This window comes from Phyllopteryx taeniolatus, chromosome 2 (genome assembly GCF_024500385.1).
Source record: "Phyllopteryx taeniolatus isolate TA_2022b chromosome 2, UOR_Ptae_1.2, whole genome shotgun sequence".
Classification (NCBI taxonomy): domain Eukaryota; kingdom Metazoa; phylum Chordata; class Actinopteri; order Syngnathiformes; family Syngnathidae; genus Phyllopteryx; species Phyllopteryx taeniolatus.
Window position 1 is genome coordinate 40,375,194 of NC_084503.1, and position 22,822 is coordinate 40,398,015.

Sequence of the window (22,822 nt, forward strand, 5' to 3'; positions counted from 1 at the left end):
GTCACATGTTCCAATACCTTTGCTCACTTGAAAAGTGGGTGGCTTCAAACAAAAGGTGCCAGATCTGTCCTGAGTTCTTTAACAAATCAGAATCAGAATCATCTTTATTTGCCAAGTATGTCCAAAAAAACACACAAGGAATTTGTCTCCGGTAGTTGGAGCCGCTCTAGTACGACAACAGACAGTCAATTGACGAGAACACTTTTGAGACATAAAGACATTGAGAAAAACAGTCACTGAGCAATAAAGGGTTGCTAGTTATCTGGTAATGCCGGTACATTTTTACATCTAGATGTAAATACCATGAAATAAAAGCTGGAATGCTGAACCTTTGTCTCATATTCATCTTTTGATCTGAAACCCAAATGTACTCAGTATACAACAAAAACAAAGGAATTGACCTTGCCTTTCCAATAGTTTTAGAGGGGAATGTATAACACTAGAAAATATCTCTGCTAAACATAAAAACCAAATGGATAACTTTCAGAAAAACTGGTCCACTCTTATTAAAATGTTGAACCTTGATTCTTGTCTGCCTGGGAAAGAATATCATACAGAAATGTAATGTAATGTGACCAAATCATGTCTTCTCATTTTAGACTCCTGTTCACATTATAGGGTCACTTGCATGTACTTGAACCCCTATCCTTCTGGATGTGCGGTTTGGGCCTCTGGGGATGCTCGGCCTGTTTCCCCTTCCTCCTCTTGGGTCGGGTTTTGTCCGTGTTGCTTTCCTCCTAAATAAATAATGTAATGATATTATTGGAAATGACTGCCAGTTTTATTTTCTTGAGCAAAAAATACATAAAATCAACTTGTTAGAGAAATATGGATCATTAAGACTAATACCGCCTTTAGTGTTAAAGAACTGTTTGCTTTTAAACCTTTTAGGCACAATCTATTTGAAAACAAAATACATTTTAATTTAATCATTATTTAAGTAGTCCCCCCCTCCCCCTATATTCAAGCTCAGTGTTAATGTTCAAACTGTGCATAATGTTACAATGGTTTACAATAAAATTAAATATACTTTTTAGGAATAAAATCCCTGTCTCGCTTTTGATGAACACTTGGGACAACTACGCTACTCTATTTTATGTCAGTCATGATGGTGGTACTTGAAAAGTATTTTTTCAGGTGGTAGTTGGTGTAAAAGGTTTTACAACCACTGCTCTAAACAATTTAACGATGCTCAAAATAGGTGTTAATTAAATTGATGATCGATTAGCTGTCAATAAATCGATTAATTGTGACACCTCTAGTGATATGCATTTTTTACTGTTGACCAGGGGCATAGCACCAGATTATGGGCCCCCTATAAAGCACCTTCAGAGTTAGGCCCCCTTTGAAAAAATATTGTCAAAAATATTGCCATTGGTTGATTGTCATTGTTTTCCTTCCACAAATTATTTTTCAGCGGGGGGTTTCTTCAAGGTGTTATTTGTCGATAGGGGGGGGGATTCAGGGCCATGGGACAATTGACCCCCCCATTGACACCCCTGCTATTGACAGATAATTTCTATGATAATGCGCAGGGAGCCTATTGTTTTTTTGAATGAGTGAATCCACGGCACACAAACGTTAGGCATGCTGAAGAGTTATCTGTCACCCAGCTCCAGGCCAAGTTGATCGAGAGGGTGAGACAGGCTTGAGGGCTGGGCCGGGGCTGAGTGGCTGAGCGCGAGCGGTCTCCTGCTCCACGCACTCATTGCAGCGGAAGGGACGGATGCGGCGATTGAAGGCATGGACATACGTGTACGGCCCTGTCTCCGTTCTTAGAAGCCTTTTTAAAGCCTGCGGAACTTGCCCGAATATTTTACACGTTGACACTATGAAGTGCTGTCACAATCCCATGTAAACACAACGTAGTGGAGGCCTTTGACCGTTGTTGGTGGTAAGCGAGCATTTATTCATCCCTGCTAACTATAAAGCGTAGCCAGCAAGCTAACCTGCTAGGAGACAACAATGTGATTGTTGGCTTTATCATTTATTAGAACCGTGGACTATATATATTTTTTTATATAACGTAACTCATTGCACAACTTGTAATTTACTAGCCCCTCGTCATACCTGCACACAAGGGTGTTGGCTACCTTTCGGGTCGCTTTTGCGGTGCTAGCTCAGTGACGTAAGGAAATGTTAGCTAACGTAAACTGTGGCATTTTAGTCATCTTCCGGGGACAGTTTGTCGTAATAAGTAGCAAGTTGGCATTTCACGCGTACTAATGACATCCATGTGTTGCTCGTATCTACGTGTCCTGTGTTTATGCTGTCCGAGGTTTGTGAAGCTGTTTGTCATAAACAATACCCTCGAGTATAATACAACAAGCAAGTCAGCAACCCTCTCTGTTTGTTTGTTCGTAGCACTAGCAGGCGTGTGGCGTCTTTAGAAACGTTAGACCCGAGCTAACAACGTTAGAAAAAAATAAAATAAAAATGTTCTAGCAAGTTGACCCCTTGGCTATTAGCTTATATAAATACTGACATACTACACTCAAACTAACGCCTAAACTCAACTGCAGCAAAGCTGTTGCATTGTCTGGAATTTATCAGCGTGTCAACACCAAAGGAGTCGCTTAAAGCAACTCACTCACCTTTACAGTATTTTGAGTACAGTATATTCCAAAAAGGTAAATATTAAGTCTGATGCATTGTTTTACCTATATCAATACTGTGTGCAGGCGTCTACCGAGCCAAAAATACCAGTTTAAGAATTAAGAAGCCAAATGTAAAGAATGCAAGGGAGATATTTGGAGTTGTGGGCTCTTCAGTGAGGTCTGCATCATTATCTATACGATAATGATGCAACGATAATGATGCAGGTGAGCATTTCTCTAAGGTGCTCTGTTGTGGAATTGTACTTGTCTGTTACTCTTAGAGACCCTTTCTACTGTACATGAAAATACTTTATGCTCTCAATGCACATACAGTAGGTGTTAAAGTATACTCACAGCCTTCCTGGCGTTGAACAAACAAAAGTGAAATTGACTCGGAAATACAGTGGGGGGAAAAATAAATAAACACCGTGACAATCGAGCTTTGTCTTTTTCACTTATGGAGTCACAGGAGGCATTTTTATTGATACACACCCACATTGCCACAGTTTGTTGCTTTTTCATTTTCCACAAAATCAATCCCTTCAGTTGTCCAATGTTCTTTTGTCAGTTCAGTAAAATACTGGGATAATTTACTATCAATAAAACAGATCTGATCTTGTGGTTAGATAAGACTGCTCACGACTTGATATTTCTTAACGTCACATCTGTGCATCTTTAGTAAAGTTCAGTTTTAGTTCACATGGCATGACATTCCTGTATGTCAAATCTCTCAAGTATTTTCTCAACAGATCTGTTTTGTGACCTCTTTAAGAATTCTTCACAGTGGTCAAAATAAATTCGAAAATAATTTCTTAATTTTACCATGTACTTCATTTTGAAATTTGCTGTGCGCATGTCCTTGACATTGCTAAGTGCATTTTCATCACTTGCTGCATTGATTAAATCATCAGCCCATATTAACAGGATAATTTTTGCATTTTCAGTTTCTTGTGTATATAGACAATGCTCAGTTGGTTTCTTCACAAATTTGTTTTCGGTTAGATTCTTGCCTAGCATTTTATTCCAGTTTGTACAAGATTGTTTTAGTCTATATAATGACTTTTTCAACTTGTATACCAACTTTTATTTTGCGTTTGATTTTACTTCATAACCTCTCTTTTGATTTTACTTCATAACCTTCTGTTCAGCCGTTTTAACTGGAGGTTGACTGAGTTGGTTTTGTAGGCTCAACAGTACTTTGTCTGGTTTTGGTTAGGTTTTTCACCTCAAAATCATTATCCTCAGGGATGCATTTTGTGTGAATTTGCTAGTCTATGGTAGCTTGAGTTACAAACTGTACAAGTCTGTGCTTTTGCACCTTCTCACTATCTGGATAGTAGATTATATATGTCGAACTATTTTTGTCATGTCCTTTGAAAAGACCTTTGTCACGGCGTGAATCAAGTTTTCGTTTGTTCTGTTTGTAGTCTCAACATGTCAGGCCAAATTTTTGCATTTTGGAAACAGGATGTTTTCCTGCATGTATAAAGTAGGCGGTTTGCTTTGTGCGTTTATTGAAACACCTGTTCCTCACTACGACTGCTGCATGTACTGCATACACCCACAACTCTTTTGGTAACTTGCTTTCAATTAGCAAGCACCTTCTCATCTCATATAAAGTTTGCCAATTTCGCTGTCCAGTGTCGTTTTCATCTAGTGAGTGTGGTGCTGAAATTGTGTCTTATAACATTTTTAATAAGCGGAATTCAGTAGTCTTTCCCAGTGAATTCTGTGCCATTGTCCGATCTAATACATTTGATTTTTCCGTATGGTGCTACATCGGCAAAAAATTTCTCTGTTGCCGCCACAGTGTTAGTTTTGTTCTTCAAGAAATACACAAATCCAGCACTGGAATAATTGTCAGGAAATGATCATGTATATTTATATCCATCTTTCGACACCGGTTCTATTGGTCCTGCGAAGGTCTGTATGAACTAGCTCTAGAGTGCTTGCATCTAAGTCTCTGTTTCGCATTTGGGTGAATATCCCCTGCTTGCACATGCCACAATGCGTAGTAGGCTTGCATACTTTGATTTTCATACCATCCACCACATTTTGTAACTTTTGTACGTCATCATAATTAGTGTCCCAGGACATAATTTCTGTACATCATAACACCCTTTTGTTATTGTTTGAGCATCGTCATCGCGATGTATGTGTGCGAATAGTCATATTGCAGGGTCCGCTGCGATGTTGGTATACTGTAATATACAGTGAATCAACTGTACAGTTAAAAAGTGACAAGCACAGCGACCTGTTTTGACATGCTAATAAGATTAGCACCCATGTTACGGTAAATTATAATGCTTCAAACAACACACGGAGCAACCCAGAGTGTTGTCTACTTATCTCCTTGTATTATAACTATGAAAGAGAACAATGTACAACTGCTGCATTTCCTATTTCGCTCTTGCGAATGTAACTATGATGGCACATTGTGAGTGTGCGAGGTGTGTTCAGGGACACTGTGGAAATGGGAGTGAATGGATTCTTTGTTTTGTTTTTTTGTAATACACTACATAATTGTAAAAATTGATGACTAGGGAAGTTATTATTTATATTAGAATTAGGGATGTCCCGATCCAACTTTTTCACTGCCGATCCAATACTGATATTGCAGCCTTGAGTTTTGGCCGATACCGGTCCAATCTAATATTAGGAATACATACTTTTTTGTAGTATGGAATGTTAGAAAAGGCTTGATCAAGTGAACAATAATCAGCAACAGTAGGTATGAGGAAAAACTGACCCATTTATTACGAACCAGTGGGTTACATAAAGTGACTTTCAAAATATGAATGTTAGACTACAATTGAATAACATGAATAAAAAGAATGTGAGTGAAAATGGTTGTTTGTTTATATGTGACCTGCGATTGGCTGGGACCAGTTCAGCGTTTACCCTGACTCTCGCCTGAAGATAGCAGGGATAGGCTCCAGCACGCCCGTGACCCTAGTGAGGATAAGTGGAACGGAAGATGAATGAATGAAAAACATTTTTTTTTATTAGAAAATCCTGAAAATTACTAAAAAATATATATTTAAATTGCAACATAACCACTGCTTAACTTAAACATAAGCATATTCTACAATTGAGTAGATTCAATGCCATTATAAATTAGAAAACTGAAAAATAACCTATAAATAAATAATAAATAGCGGCACGGTGGCGACAATAAATAGCGGCACGGTGGACGACTGGTTAGAGCGTCAGCCTCACGGTTCTGAGGACCAGAGTTCAATCCCCAGCTCCGCCTGTGTGGAGTTTGCATGTTCTCCCCGTGCCTGCGTGGGTTTTCTCCGGGCACTCCGGTTTCCTTCCACATCCCAAAAACATGCATGCTAGGTTAATTGAAGTCTCTAAATTGCCCGTAGGTGTGAATGTGAGTGCGACTGGTTTGTTTGTTTGTATGTGCCCTGCGATTGGCTGGCAACCAGTTCATGGTGTACCCCGCCTCTTGCCCGATGATAGCTGGGATAGGCTCCAGCACGCCCGCAACCCTAGTGAGGAGAAGCGGCTCAGAAAATGGATGGATGGATGGATGGATGGATGGATAAATAATAAATGCAAATTATACATTTAAAGTGCATAATAAAAAAGTTAAATTCTGTTATTTTTTTCAATGTCAATATATGGTGGGAACAGCATTTGACAACACACTTTTGAACTTCTTGATGCAACTGGGGTTTTATTGACACTGCAAACAGGAAGGGGCTCAGGGCTGATCCCTGATGCAGTCCCACCTCCACCTTAAATTCCTCTGTCACACCTACAGAACACTTCACCCTCGTACATGTCCTGTGTTATTCTAACATACTTCTCTGCCACTCCAGACTTCCGCATGCAGTACCACACTTCCTCTCTGGGTACACTGTCATAGGCTTTCTCTGGATCCACAAAGACACAGTGTTTTCCATCAACATCCTCAAGGCAAATAATGCATGAGACCATACTGTTGCTCGCAAATACTCACTTCTGTCCTGAGTCTAGCCTCCACTACTCTTTCCCATAACTTCATTGTGTGCTTCATAAACTTTATTCCTCTATAGTTCCCACAGCTCTGCACATCACCCTTGTTCTTAAAAATGGGCACAAGCACACTTTTCCTGCATTCCTCAGGCATCTACTCACCCGCTAGAATTATTTTGAACAAGCTGGTCAAAAACTCCACAGACACCTCTCCTAGATGCTTCTATACCTCCACAGGAATCTCATCAGGACCAACTGCCTTTCCATTTTTCATCCTCTTTAATGCCTTTCTAACTTCCCCCTTACTAATAATTCCCACTTCCTGGTCCTCTTCTACTCTTCCTTCTCTCTCATTCTACTCATTCATCAACTCCTCAAATGTATTCTTTCCATCTGTCCAGCACACTACTGGCACCAGTCAACAGATTCCCATCTTTGTCCTTAATCACCCTAATCTGCTACACATTCTTCCCATCTCTATCCCGCTGTCTGGCCAACCTGTAGAGATCCTTTTCTCCTTCTTTAGTGTCCAACCTGACATACATGTCATCATATGCCTATTGTTTGGCCTTTGCTACCTCTACCTTTGCCACCTCTACCTTTGCCCTATGTCGCATCTCAATGGATTCCTTTCTCCTCTCCTCGGTCCTCTCAGTGTCCCACTTCTTCTTAGCTAACCTGTTTCCTTGTATGATTTCCTGTACTGTGATGTTCCACCACCAAGTCTCCTCTCCTTTCCTGCCAGAAGATACACCAAGTACTATATTGCCTGTTTCTCTGATCACCTTGGCTGTCGTGGTTCCATCTTCTGGAAGCTCCTCCTGTCCACCGAGAGCCTGTCTCACCTCTTCCCAAAAAGCCGCACAACACCTTTCTTGTCTCAGCTTCCACCACATGGTTCTCTGCTCTGCCTTTGTTTTCTTAATCTTTCTCCCTACCACCGGAGTCATCTTACACACCACCATCCTATGTTGTCTAGCCACACTATCCCCTATCACTACCTTACAGTCTGTAACCTCCTTCAGATTACATCGTCTGCACAAGATGTAATCCACCTGCATGCTTCTACCTCCGCACTTGTAGGTCACCCTATGTTCCTGCCTCTTCTGGAAGAAAGTGTTCAGTATAGCCATTTCCATCCTTTTTGCAAAGTCTATCACCATCTGTCCCTCCAAGCTCCTTTCCTGGCTGCTGTACTTACCCATCACTTCTTCATCACCCCTGTTTCCTTCACCCACATGTCCATTACAATCTGCACCAATCACGGCTCTCTCTCTGTCTGGGATGGTCTAGGGCACATCCTACCTGTGGGGCAAAGCCACTAATCACATTATACATAACACCCTCAATTTCAGTTCAGATTTTTTTTAATTTTTTTGCCTAATCTGATGTGTATCAATGTGAACAGTACAATTCCGATTTGTTTCATATCTGACCCATGCCTCTTTCGTATGTGGATATAAATCGGATACGTATCTGATTTGTATCAGTTTGGCCGCGCTGGTGACGCTCATCCGACCCGTACGTCATCCAGAGGCGGCAAACATCACAATTGTTTGACAAAAAAGAGATGGGACAAAAGCAATGGCGGATGATGGACCAGAAAACAGTCACTGGCAAAAAGAACATGCTTTTTACATTTCGGTTCAGGTTGCACAAAATCCTGGAAATAGCCACAAGTGCATCAGGACTGAGACCTACACGCGGGGCCATGTTTACTTCCATGAACACACGGTGCTTTGTGTTTGTGTACATGCGCAACATACCGTCCTATTTTGTCTGCATGCCAGTCACTTCACAGACGCATTCCGTCCACAGTAGAACTCTCATTTGCTTTTGTATTGTGAACGACAACATTAAAAAAAAATCAGATTTAACAAAAAAATCTGAATTGGGCGTCATGCCCTCACTGTGAACGTAGCCTTAGTTTAAGAGTGTGCATATTTATGCAGTGGGGTTAGGTGTTAAAACACAATTCAATTATGTTATAGTCTTTGTTACAGACACGTTGCTCCCCACACGACAAACAGGTCTGTCTTTTACTTTAGTGAACAGACAATCTGCCTCCCACCTGTCTTGGAATTTAACCGTTTTCCATCTTTCGTTTGGCCATTTTTGGGAAGTGGAAGTGTAAATTTGCTCGAGGAGACTGGTAGCATAGTTGCTAACGACTACAACAGAAAGGGAAGGGGTGGTCGCCGGTCTAGACTGATGGCCCAACACACTAGCAAAGCATTCTGGGATTTGTAATATTAGTGCCGCATGTGCCATATACTGGCGGGTCAGCTCTAATACACATTTGATATGGTCTTGCGGGCCAAATTTTGCCCCTGGGCCTGAGTTTGACATATATGTTGTAGGTGGTCAATTCCACGTTGTTCCCATGTGCTGAAATAAAGGGGTATATTGTTAATTTCGAAATCTGGATTGTGCCAAATTGGGGAGAGCATACTGGGAGCTAATTGAGATCCTGTAGCTTCTAAACTTTTCCACCAAGCCGTTAAGGTGGATGTGATTATTGGGTTCTTGAACATTTATGGCGTTTAAGATTTGTCCAAATGCTTTCACTCACATGTGAATTTATTTATCAGATCCTGATGCACTTGCCTCAAAACAAAAGCTGAAATTCTGATGACTTATCTTATTCATCTTTTGTCAAACACACGTTTTCAGTCTCCAGTAAGAATGAAATACTGTTCCAATACTTTCAGAGGGGAGTGTTGCTGACTTCGTACAGCTGGCGTGGGAACAATTACCACTTAAGCCCCATTTCAAGATTTCCCTGTGATTAAGGGGCAGCCAGACAAGATCGCCCTTTGTATTAAGTCAGTTATATGTAGGGATAGGCTCATATTCTCTCTAACACTAACCTATTGTATAATGTGTTGTTCATATTTCCAGGACTGATGGCTCCAGAGTGACATGCCATGGCTTTAATGATCCCGCCGGTAAAACTCAAATGGTTGGAGCACCTAAACAGCTCATGGATCACAGAGGACAGCGAGTCGATAGCCACCCGAGAAGGTGTTTCTGTCCTGTACTCAAAGCTGTTGGCCAACAAAGAGGTTGTGCTTCTACCCCAGCAGGTGCTTTGTCTAAAGGGTCCCCAACTACCCGACTTTGAGCGTGAGTCGTTGTCCAGCGATGAACAGGAGCACTACTTGGATGCTCTGCTGGGCAGCCAATTGGCTTTGGCCAAGATGGTTTGCTCTGACTCCCCCTTTGCTGCTGCCCTGCGGAAACGCGTCTTGATTCTTCAACGTATATTCTATGCACTTTCCAACAAGTATCATGACAAGGGAAAGGTGAAGCAGCAGCAGCACTCTCCAGAGAACAACTCGGGCTCCAGTGATCTGCACTGTGTCAGTGAGCGGCCCCGCTCTAGCACTGATGCACTCATTGAGATGGGTGTTCGCACAGGCCTCAGCCTTCTGTTTGCGCTGCTGCGACAGAGCTGGATGATGCCTCCTCCTCCCAGCCCATGTGGGGGAGCTGGCGGAAACTTAAACTTGTGTAATGATGTCATTCGTACGGCCATTGATGTAGTTAGTTCCCTGCCACCCCTTTCTCTGGCCAATGAGAGTAAGATCCCACCAATGGGCCTGGACTGTCTGGCCCAGGTCACAACGTTTCTGAAGGGAGTTACTATGCCAAACTCTGGGGCAGATATCTTAGGGCGACGGTTGGCCTCAGAGTTACTGCTAGGACTCGCCTCCCAGAGGGGTTCCCTTCGCTACTTGCTTGAATGGATTGAGATGGCACTGGCAGCATCAGCTGTGGTTAGTACTATGGAAGATAGGAATGTGCTACAGAGCCAAGAGGGCCTCATTGGCTATGATTGTTTCATGAACATCCTAATGCAGATGAGACGCTCATTGGTAAGTAAATAAATAGGTAAATCAAATGTTTTGTGGCTTTAATGTTATAAATCCTCTACTGATAAGCATTAAAGGGGGTGTTTACAATAATACAAAATGTTTTGTCATTTGTTAAAACAGTCATTATGACTTGACAATAGTACATATGATCTGGGAAAAAAATCTGCCATCTCTTGCCTCATCTTGTGCCTGGACATGTCAGAAACCACTGCACCCAAAGAAAAACAGCCAGAGACAGAAGGCGTGGCTTGTGTATGTGTCAGTTATTTGTCACACACTCGTGGGTGGGTACACTGATTGCGGGCACACTCCTGCTGCCTCGCAAATAATTAATCACTTTACACACAGTTTAACCTCAATTACCAATTAGGTGCTTTTCTGGGGTAACGGTGAAAAAAATCAGCATGAGGCTGGTGGGCTGTGACAGTGATGAGTGCCCGCAAGCGCGTAAAAAATTATTGACGCCTCATAAATTGCACCTTATGTCTATGTCTGATTTTGCCCGGGTATGGTGGTTTCTTGTACAGCCCCAATTTCAATGAAGTTGGGACGTTGTGTTAAACATAAATAAAAACAGAATACAATTATTTGCAAATTATGTTCAACCTATATTTAATTGAATACACTAAAGGCATTTGATGTTCAAACTGATAAACTTTATTGGTTTTAGCAAATAATCATTAACTTAGAATTGTATGGCTGCAACACGTTTCAAAAAAGCTGGAACAGGGTACCACTGTGTTACATCATCTTTTCTTTTAACAACATTCAATAAACGTTTGGGCGCTGAGGACTCTTAATTGTTGAAGCTTTGTAGGTGGAATTGTTTCCCATTCTTGCTTGCTGTACAGCTTCAGCTGTTCAACAGTCCGGGGTCTCCGTTGTCGTATTTTACACTTCATTATGCGCCACACATTTTCAATGAGAGAGAGGTCAGTCCAGTCTAGTACCCGCACTCTTTTACTACGAAGCCACGCTGTTGTAACACGTGCAGAATGTGGTTTGGCATTGTCTTGCTGAAATAAGCAGGGACGTCCATGAAAAAGACGTTGCTTGGATGCCAGCATATGTTTCTCCAAAACCTATATGTACCTTTCAGCATTAATGGTGCCTTCACAGATGTGTAAGTTACCCATGCCATACGCACTAACACCACCCCCATACCATCACAGATGCTAGCTTTTGAACTTTGCGTCCATAACAGTCCGGATGGTTCTTTTCCTCTGTGACCCGGAGGAATCGATGTCCACAATTTCACAAAACAATTTGAAATGTGGACTCGTCGGACCACAGAACACTTTTCCACTTTGCATCAGTTCATCTTAGATGAGCTTGGGCCCAGAGAAGCCGGTGACGTTTCTGGGTGTTATTGATAAATGGCTTTTGCTTTGCATAGTAGAGTTTCAAGTTGCACTTACGGATGTAGTCCTGAATTGTATTTACGAACATTGGTTTTCTGAAGTGTTCCTGAGCCCATGTGGTGATATCCTTTACATATTGTCGGTTTTTGATGCAGTGGGGATCAAAGGTCACGGGCATTCAATGTTGGTTTTCTGGCTTGCCACTTACATGCAATGATTTCTCCAGATTCTCTGAACCTTTTGATGATGATATGGACCGTAGACGATGAAATCCCCAAGTTCCTTGCAATTGTACGCTGAGGAACATTGTCCTTAAACTGTTCGACTATTTTCTCATGAACATGTTCACAACCTCGCCCCATCTTTGCTTGTGAATGACTGAGCAATTCAGGGAAGCTCATTTTATACCCGATCATGGCACCCACCTGTTCCCAATTAGCCTGTTCACCTGTGGGATGTTCCAAACAGGTGTTTGATGAGCATTCCTCAACTTTCTGCAACGTGTTGCAGCCATAAAATTCTAAGTTAATGATTATTTGCTAAAAACAATAAACCTTATCAGTTTGAACATTAGATATCTTGTCTTTGTAGTGTATTCAATTCAATATAGGTTGAACATGTTTTGCAAATCATTGTATTCTGTTTTTATTTATGTTTAACACAACGTCCCAACTTCATTGGAATTGGGGTTGTATATCAAATGAGGGGCACAAGATAAGACCAGAGACGGCTAATTTTTTCACACTACTACTGCTACTACTGTTAAATCATGATGACTGTTTTAACAAATATGACAAAAAAAAAATGCAAACTCCCCTTTTTTTTTTTTTACCTTGCTACGCTCCATATAATCAAAACTTGTCATCTGGGAATTTGATCTTTCAGGGCTCTTCAGGAGATCGCAGTCAATGGAGGGAACCCACACAGAACCCTGATGGCCTATGTTCATTGTATGAGGCAGCGCTCTGTCTTTTTGAAGAAGTAAGAAAATAATGTTTTTTTTTCTAGTTCACCTGTCACGCTGCATATGCAGTATATTAATGCATTTCGCTTTTTCGATTAATGAACAAAATCACTATGCAGGTTACTCTGGAAATCTTAAACATGACATTCACCTAATTGTAAGGTTTTCCTCCAGGTATGTCGAATGGCATCTGACTACTCCCGCACCTGTGTCAGTCCAGACAGCATCCAGACGGGTGAAGCACCTGTAGTATCTGAAACCTGTGAGGTGTATGTGTGGGGAAGTAACAGCAGCCATCAACTAGTGGAAGGTACCCAGGAGAAAATCCTGCAACCTAAGTTGGCCCCCAGCTTTGCTGATGCACAGACGGTAAGACTACATGTCTGCTCTGGTGCATTTAGTGCAGTGGTACCCTGACTTAGGAGTTTTATTTGGTTCATGGCCACGTCGAGCTCTCCTGTACCTCTCCCGCCTCCTTTGCAGCTCCGGCGTTGGGTAGGGGTCTGTGTCTGTCTTTGGCGGGGTTACTCACTCGCTTCACCATAATGTGGGGCTCTGTTCCATGCAGTGAGTAAAGGCTGTGTTGTGGTCATAGGAATAAAACCATTTCCCCCTGTACTGTGAAGCAGAGAGTTTACGGTTCTTCAGAAGAAACAATTCCATATAAACAATGTGGCGGCATGCGCCCAGCCCCACCAGCCAGAGCTTATCAGATGCCACCACTTAGGGCTTTCCAGTAGCATAATCACTTGCCTTTTTCACTTCTGGCTAATTTACAGGTAAACTGTCTGTCCGTCCGTCCGTTTGCTTGTCTGTCCGAAGTCAAGATACCACTGTAGTTGTTTACATGCATGTTGACGTGGATCTTTCAGGTATTCAGTGAACTTAAATGCGGTGATAGCTGGTATGGGTTACTTGAGAGCGTACCCAAAAAAATTTATATCGGCACTTAATCAATATTGGGTTATTAATTCAGCCGAAAAAAAGGTGTCCTGAGTTTAGGTAAAGATGGTCAAAGTGCAGAACAGGCAAAACTCAGATTTTTACTCCCTATGCTGTTGTATTTAGGACATGAGGGAAATACCACTGATTACCTACAGTTTGAAACACTTCATCTTTCTATTTTATCTTCATGGTAAATACATTTACAGCAATTTCCTTACTTCAACAGATTGAGGCAGGCCAGTACTGCACTTTTGTAATCTCTTCTGATGGCTCTGTGCGGGCATGTGGGAAGGGAAGCTATGGCCGCCTAGGCCTCGGGGACTCCAACAACCAATCCACACTCAAGAAGCTGACATTTGAACCCCACCGTGCCATCAAGAAGGTGTCGTCGTCTAAGGGCTCAGATGGCCACACACTGGCCTTCACTACGGAGGGTGAAGTGTTCAGCTGGGGTGACGGTGATTATGGGAAGCTGGGTCATGGGAACAGCTCGACACAGAAATACCCTAAACTTATCCAAGGGCCGCTACAAGGAAAGGTAGGCCTTCAACCAGTTTACTTCAATTTCAAGTGCAAATTTAATCAGATTAGATATTGGACTTCCCATCCTGCCTTTCCCCTTCGCCAGCTCCTGGATTCTCGCATGGATTCAAATATGATTACATAATTGATACGACATAAAATTACAGAATACATTTTTGTGTTGCTTTTAGCTGCGCTCTATAATTGCTTCTATAATATAAAACAAATAAAAGGGAGACAACTTGTCGATTAACAGCATTGATAAAGATACTATATGTAAAGATTATTATTTTATTTATTTATTTTTTACATCAGGTGGTGGTATGTGTATCTGCTGGCTACAGACACAGTGCTGCTGTCAGCGAGGATGGAGAGCTGTATACGTGGGGGGAAGGTGATTTTGGAAGATTGGGTAAGTCATTTATCTAAAGCGCACATTAAGATAATCTGGTCAATTTTGAGCCCAATTTTCTGCTCCCAACAACTGCTGTGCTGGTCTTTCTGAGTACATCACACACATAAGACCAGCAAAGACACACATGGCCATTTTCTATTGTCGCGTGGGGTATTGCCGGAATTCATATCCTAGTATCAACGTGACAAGTGGCTGCTATCTTCGTGGAACTTTCTAAAAAAAAAAAAAACATGGAATGTTGAGAACTTCAATTGCCGCTAAAATCCTCTAAAACAAATTCATCAAAAAACAATTATGACTAAAGTACGTGACCTATTCTACTGCCCATAATGTTCAAATTGCGCTATTTATTAAGTCAACTTTTAGGGCAAGTAGTGACACAGAAATATCACAGTATTTTTTTTAGGGGCTCAGTTTAGAGAACACAACAATTTTGGCCCGCATGAGCTCAATAGTGGATATTTTTGACTGAAACTTGGCAGCTAATCAGTAAAGGGGTTCACTGAGAAGCAAACAAAAGGAAAAGATAGACTGTAGCTGTGGAAATCCATACGAGGACACCAAAGATATTGTAAAATGTGTTTGTTCTGGGTGAGTACGGACATTCCACGCACGGTTTAGTATATTCCCTTAAACTCATAGCAGCCGTTAATATAAAAAAAGTCAAGCATCATTGAGTTTTCAGGCCGTAATTGAAAGTAGAAACGAGTGCTCGAGTTAAATAAAATAAACACTGATTCCCTTAAAAATTATCGTAGTGATCAATCTAGTTTCTGTAACTTAGTAGTATGTTTGCCTCTTCCACAAAGCACAAAATCCTCTTATAAATATAAATAATATATATAAAATATAAGAATTGTTACGGCACCGTAACTGTAGCACCAAACTTCATCGTTGCACACAATAGTAGCTTTATAGGGAGGTGCATAACAATTTCAGCCAAATCCATCCAGTAGTTCCTGAGAAATAGCATTATGAATGCAATCATGTAATTCTATTGTAAAACTCCTTTTACCATGGCAAACAATGCGGACATTTTCAACATTTTCTATAGCGTTAAAAGGACGTTATGGGTTCATATATTAGGTCCACATTTGAATAGCTTAGCTTCATTATTTTCCTTTTGGGAAAAAAAATAGACCAAAGCCTTGACTTTTTGTCAATGTATGCTAATTAAAGTCTTTAAATGAGCATCATAATAGGAAATAAGTTCAAAATCGAATTCAACATAGCCAATTACTTTTGTGTGGGAAATTTTGTTTAGATATGTTGTTATACGGTTTTAGTCTAATTTGATGGCGGTTTTTTTTACCGGATTTTCTATCGGGGATATCACACAAAATCGTTCCCCACAAAGGCTGTTTTTTCTTACACAAAAAGCTCAATTTATTCGAAACCCATCATCCGATATTTTTATTTATTTATTTATTTTTATTTTTATAAATTCTTGCTGTGTTGTACTCAGGTTGAAGTGGCCATTCCAACCACACTTTCCATTTTGACAGATTGTCATTTTTTGGAAACCTGGTCAAATTGCTAGTATTAATCTTTTACAATTTTTAGACTTTCCTCTTAAAGGTATGCTCTTAAAGGTCCCCTTCCATCAGAATCCATTTTTTGTACTGCTTTATATATAACAAAATAAGTCAGTGACATGGTTTTAGGTTGACAATGTGGTTTGTCGATTGAATGCAATAGCCGTTGAACACCAAAACCGCTTGCAAACGACTTTGGGACCCACCAACTCAGCTGAACAGCAACATGACATTTCTGGGCTTTAAGCAAGCGAGGCACAGCCATACAAATACAGTCTATAAGTATACCTATGTTGAGTTTTACAACCATACTTGTAACTGTGGTGGATGAAATAGCGAAGCTTGCATTTATTGTCGTCACCGATGATCCTCACGGCAAGTTCAGTTTACATGAATGGGAGTGGATGACTAGCTCAGAATATCCCCTCTTTTTATTTTCACCCACTTCCCCTCTCAGCTCATGTTTTCTATTAGTCGGCCAACAATCCAACTCTTGGTGTATTGTGCTTCTCAATTATTTACACACACTGAACGCGCATTTGCTTCATTTGCACCGCATTTGATATTCTTCTCCCATCTCGGTCCTCAATAGCAGGTCATCGGTGCGCTCGCGGCCACAGCAACGCCCGTCCCCCCGGGACTGCTCACAGCACGAGAGTCTTCTGTGAGTGACCACAGCGACGCCCGTCCCCCGTGGCCACTCACAGCACTCTCTCGCCTGACACACATTATATCGAGGTTCCACTGTATTTCAATTCGGCTCGTGTTGAGTACATGCCACAAACCTAGCTAAGTAGAGATAAAGTTAGAAATATCTGTGTAGAAATAAGGAAATAAATTCGTCGAAGCAACGACGCCTGCGTTACTGCTGGTTTAGTGTGATTTGATGCTTAGAGCTATTTTGTCTCGTAAAGGGCACCACATCACTTTTTCTATGTATAAAATTTAGGAGAAAGCGACGACAAACCTTTTATCAGTCTCATAATGTAAAGGTTACTACATTTTATGAAATACGAGTCCTGGATGACAGAGGTCTCCTTGTTAAACTCAAAACACACACAAAGCACAACAAAGAGTGTAATTTTATAAAATATTTCATGAAATCTACGAGGGATCTCTAGGGAAACACACAGAGGCTAACTACCGGAAGAAAATATGACTAATTGTGAAAGAAAAGTTGGCCTACCAAAAGGTAAATAGAACACCATGTTGCTGGAATAAAGTTGAAAACGTGAGCGTTAAATGCATTCATTCCGAACGAGAAAGAGAGGACAAAGTTGGGATTTTGTGTGACGCTAGTAATTTCCCCGAAATTATTAATAAGCACGAAGGTAGTACATCATAGCAACACTTGTTGTGGTACTCACGACCATAGATCGGGGGGGTGGGGTGGGTGGGTGGTCGTTCTCCGGACATCTCAGGAGGAAAACGAAGCAGGTTTAGTTGTAGAAAAATGTGGAAAGAAAAATAAGACAAAAACAAAAGAGCCGGAATAAGAAAAATTGTTGTCTCCTCGTGGTGCGTCCGTAACGTTCCTGCCGATTGAACTGGTGGCAGGCCAAGCTCCTGCTCTCAGCAGTGTACGTGCGTGACCGGTACGTGATGCAGGTCGTTGCTTGCTGAGGCTAACCAACCGATCGCGGCTGGGGAAAGCGATCGAAGCCGCATGACTGGCTTCCTCGATCGAAAACGCCGCCGGCTAAGTTGAGGCAGGTGTTCGCGCACATGGTGGCGCCGGAGGACAAAAGAAAAGGAAGGGGGAGGGCCAGACACAGAAGAGGGCTAGACAAGAAAGAGGGAGGAGGCGGGAGTCAGAGGTTAAATTCCCAGGGGGCATGTCTGAGAGGATGGAGGACCGGACAAGACCACGCCCATCGACTCAAGTTTAGTCTACGAACTTTGCCGTAAAAGATCAAGCATATAGCATGACTGTTTAAACTTTAGTCTTGGCAAATCAACTGCTTATGGTTCAAGCACATTTCATGCTGCTTGGCTTCAAACCAAGACAAACAGTTCTCAAAGTCTCCCAGCTGCACCTGTAAAGTTGACACACAGACATCAAGGAATATTTGGAATATTTCTGCAGAGTTTGTGAAATATCAAAACGGACATTTTATCTTCAGTTAAAAACAACTGAATGGAAGTTCACTGTTGCAGTACTCTCAAATGGCAGTGGGTGGAGCCTTGGGTGCATGTTTTAATATTTAGGAAATAGTTCATTGCTGTATTTGCATTCCATTGATCTGTCCCAACTTGGTCTCCCGGAGAATCTACCTTTTGGCTGCTGTCAGTTCAAACGAAGAAAAGGACTCTTTACTGACTGTAAACCAAGATTTCGAGGGGACCTGCGAATTAATTTAGGGTCCACTTGACATACGCCTGGTGTCGTTTTAGTGGCCGTCTTACAGCAGGGCCGCAGGGAAGAATGCAGTTTCTCAAGTTGTGGGGGAGGTTTTGGCAACTGGGTCAGAGTCACAACATCTGAGTACAGTGTAAATTGTTACTTTATTTTAAGTTGACCATACATCATGTTTTACAGGACTGGGATTGAGACAATTTCCACTGAGAGTCGAGCTTTATAAAACTCGCGACAAGTAAGGCCAGAGTTGTGTGCTCCCAGCGCTTCCCAGCCTTACAAATGTACAACAAAACATATGCGGTAACTATACAGCTAGTGTTTTAGGTGAGAAGCATGAATTCCATGTCGGGCTTGTAAGATTCATTTGCTTTGCCGAGTTGTAGACTCGACTTCAGGAAGAGGGAGTGAATAAAAAGTGGAGGGGAGGGATCTATGACATTATGAATCTGAGTGGGTCGTGTCGCCCCCGCCCCCGGTACTATCTGCACCCTTGTTGGTGGCACCTCCTCACCCGACGGAGGAGGAGGCCGCTCCGCAAATACCGAATTTCTCCAGCTCGTGAGCGCGCCGCCACGGCAAGGGGACTGCACGCATGCGTGCGCGCCTGTTGGCTGTTCATAACGAGACGCTGTCTCCAGAAAGGTGGAGATTGACTAAAGCAGTAAAAAAGACACCGATTTTTAACTTCCATGTCTTATATCATACATGCAAATCAGTCGCCTTTCGGCGAAATTAGCTGTTTTGAAATCAAAATAGGCCATTTACGTGAATCTTATAGATCCGATGAGTTTTTCCTGGGGGGTGGGGGGGGGGGGGGTCACCGAGGTCATAGGCTGTTTTGTACTCCTTGAACGCTGGCAGCGAGAGCCATTCCACACATCCACCATCCACACACAGATGTAATTGTGAATATTACTCCGTGGCGGACTAATATGCAGCCTGAAGTTCCGCCTTCACACTAGATAAGCCTGCCCCGCTGATCGTTGTGCGTAGGTGGCGGCCATGTTGGGAAGGTCGTCGTTACGATGAAGGCAACGGCACCATACTCTTGTTTACATTTAGATGAACAAAAACAACAGCTTTCATGTATTGTAGTATTTGTCCGGCACTGTCTGCCCAAACGTGGATATTTCAGCTCACTTATAACTTGAGAAAACACTGTGCAGAGGTTTTTTTTGTAGTTTTGACTGTGCATACACACACAGCAACATCAGAATTTGCACATTCACATTTTATTTTGTAATTTTTGTTTTTTTTAATTGATGTTCATGCTGTGGTTAAAAAATTAATAAATCAGAAGTTACTCACTATTTTGTACTTGAGTAATAATTTCACTGTTGACTTTTTACTCTTAAGTAATTTTTTGGAGGACTACTTTTTACTTTTACTCCCATTATTGTCAAGTAACAGTACTCTTATTTGAGGACATTTTGGCAACTCTACCCGCCTCTGCAGCAGACATCCTCTATTGCTACTCTTACACTGAAGCACCGTTTTTGCTCATCAAATCAGCCAGTGTCTGGTCTTTTTTATTTTCGCGTTGAGGTGCTGCGGGTCGTGCCCCTGGTTGTGGTCCCAGCGGAACTGCGAAGCACGCGTAAAATCGGCGACAAGAGTTGATCCGCTAGTACATCTTGTATTAATTACAAAACGCGGCTACAATTATCGAATTAGTTTACGGATATGAATGTTAAATGTATTAAGCGACAGAGCGATGTTAAGGATTATGTCACAACACAGAATGAACTAACTTCAAATTCAGAAATGGCCAATAAAAACAGAAAAATACTGTACTTAATATTTTCCTGGAGGATGAATTTGGGATTAGCCTTTGAAGTTGGTAATAGTGAAAAATGAAGTGAAAGAGACTGATTTTAGTCAAGTCTTTTCCAGAATGAGAGTGCTTAAAGAGGAGGATGCTATTCATGTGGCACAGCTTGAAGCAGGCAACAGGTGCAGATGGTGATGGGCCAGGCTCAAATTGGAGGCCAAAACAAAAGAGAAAAGAAATGAGGCAAATTTAATTATCTTAAATTTGTACATCAACATGTACTTGAGCGCTGTAAATAAATGTTTTTCCGTGTGAAGAGTCTTTCAACAAGATTTAACAGTGAGTTTATGGGACTGTTTGACCATTATTCCTGGAGCATATTTGTGAGGTCACACAATGATGTTGGATGAAAAAGGCTCACTGTCCACTCAAAGTCAACCCAAAGGTGTTCTGTCGGGTTGAGGGCAGGACTCTGTGCAGCCAAGACAAGTTCATCCATACCAAATTCTCTCATCCATGTCTTTATGAACCTTACTTTGTGCACTGGTGTACAAACAAGTTGGCACAGGAAGGAGTAATTCCCAAACTGTTTGACTATTCAAAATCTCTTGATATGCTGAAACATTCAGAGTTCCTTGAACTGGAGCTCAGCGGCTAATGTTTTGGACATTTCCAACTTTGTAGAAACAGTTCTGAGATGACCTCTTCCTGTTCCAACATGACTGTGCATCAGTGCACAAAGCAAGCTTCATAAGGACACGGCTGAGAGAGTATGATGTGGATTAACTTGAATGACCTCAACCCGATAGAACACCTTTAGGATGAATTAGAGCAGAGACTGAGAGCCAGGCCTTCTCGTCCAACATCAGTGTGCAACCTCACAAATATGCTCCAGGAAGAATGGGCAAAAATTCCCACAAACTCACTCATAAACCATGTTGAAAGTTGTAGTTGTTATACTGTAGCTGCAAAGGGTAGACCAACATCATATTAAACCCTTTGGATTTAGAATGGGATATCACTTAAAATCCTATGTGAGTCAAGTGAATAATTTTGGCAATATAGTGTATTTAAAAAAAAAAAATATATATATTTTTTTTTAGGATCATGATCTGTTCTGTTCCATTTTAGAATCATTTACTTTTGCTCCGATGTTTTGCAGTGCTGCACCTTATGGTGCAGTGTTTTCATTTTACACATTTTGGGGAAACCAGAATATGGTTTTCAAAGAATTTGTTCAAAAGGAATAGCTGCTTTAGCTTCTGGTTTTATGCATTTAACTTACTAGCTTGACAAGCAGAAATGACATCATCACGAGCGAGGTATACAGAATCACTGTTTAATGCTTTTTATCCAGTCAGACAAACCTGTATTGCTTTAAAATACTGCTCATACTGTAAAGTCTTTCTTGCGGAGTTCCCTTTATTTAGAGATTTATACTGATGCTAGAATGGAACTGTGTGCATGAAAATATGAAGGTTTTGATGGCTCGATAAACTGTTGAATATTGTCTCATCATCATCTAATAGATTTTGACTGTACCTGTGGAACAGTGATGTTTTAGAATAAAAGTAGGACTTTAACGAGATGATCAAACCCATGGATAAATAGTTTTTGTGCATATACAATATTATTGTATGCCATCAATAGTGGGGGAAGAGAATGGTGCTTTCCTTGCATAAACCGTCTGTCATGTTGTGTTTTTGAAATGCAGGTCATGGTGACAGCAACAGTCGAAACATTCCCACCTTGGTCAAAGACATAAGCAATGTGGGAGAAGTGTCATGTGGTAGCTCTCATACTATTGCACTGTCAAAGGATGGACGTACCGTGTGGTCTTTTGGAGGAGGAGACAATGGTGTGTAAACCCTTTTAGACAATTGGTTTCTGGAAACCACCTTTGGATGAGGCATATAGTTATAAACCTGTTGTTTTACTACCTCATAATGCTAAGGGGAATACTTGTCAATGTATTGAAAAGTCTGGTTTTATACATACCTATTGAAACAGAAACATTGTCAGTATGAACATCTCTGTACTTCAATAATTACAAATCTTTTTTCCTTCTGTATCATTTTCAGTTTGTTTTCAACAATAGCTTTGTGGCTGATTGCAATCTCATGGTCACTCTAAATGCATTTTCTAAAAGTAAAAACAAAATTGTTTTTTGGCAGGCAAACTTGGTCATGGTGATACTAATCGAGTTTACAAACCAAAAGTAGTGGAAGGCCTACAAGGGATGTTCATCAGAAAAGTGTGTGCTGGAAGCCAGTCGTCTCTTGCCTTAACTTCAACTGGACAGGTAATGTGGACATAGAGTGGGGTAATACAGTACCTTGCAAAAGGTTTCACCCCCTTTTGGCTTTTTACACATTTTGTTTAGCTGAGCTTTATTTGATATATCTGCAATGAACACCCATATATGTGTGTATATGTATATATATGGATATGTATGTATATGTATATGGATATGTATGTATATGTATGTATATATATATGTATATGG

General features: G+C 41.3%; 1 protein-coding gene across 15 annotated transcripts in view; it reads left to right on the forward strand.

Moving 5' to 3' along the window:
• The first annotated feature begins 1,622 nt into the window (after window positions 1–1,622).
• Window positions 1,623–22,822, forward strand: part of herc1 (HECT and RLD domain containing E3 ubiquitin protein ligase family member 1) — a 198,312-nt gene continuing 177,112 nt past the window's right edge. For 8 of the 15 annotated variants that reach the window (XM_061766248.1, XM_061766249.1, XM_061766257.1 and 5 more), the window contains exons 1-8: window positions 1,624–1,894; window positions 9,468–10,444; window positions 12,691–12,786; window positions 12,944–13,138; window positions 13,941–14,252; window positions 14,552–14,648; window positions 22,031–22,174; window positions 22,491–22,618. In XM_061766248.1, the coding sequence (XP_061622232.1) occupies window positions 9,494–10,444; window positions 12,691–12,786; window positions 12,944–13,138; window positions 13,941–14,252; window positions 14,552–14,648; window positions 22,031–22,174; window positions 22,491–22,618 (1,923 nt within the window). In that variant the 5' untranslated portion in view covers window positions 1,624–1,894; window positions 9,468–9,493. Of the gene's footprint in view, window positions 1,895–9,467; window positions 10,445–12,690; window positions 12,787–12,943; window positions 13,139–13,940; window positions 14,253–14,551; window positions 14,649–22,030; window positions 22,175–22,490; window positions 22,619–22,822 lie in introns of all 15 variants that reach the window. The other 7 variants (XM_061766254.1, XM_061766255.1, XM_061766261.1 and 4 more) reach the window with 2 other exon arrangements.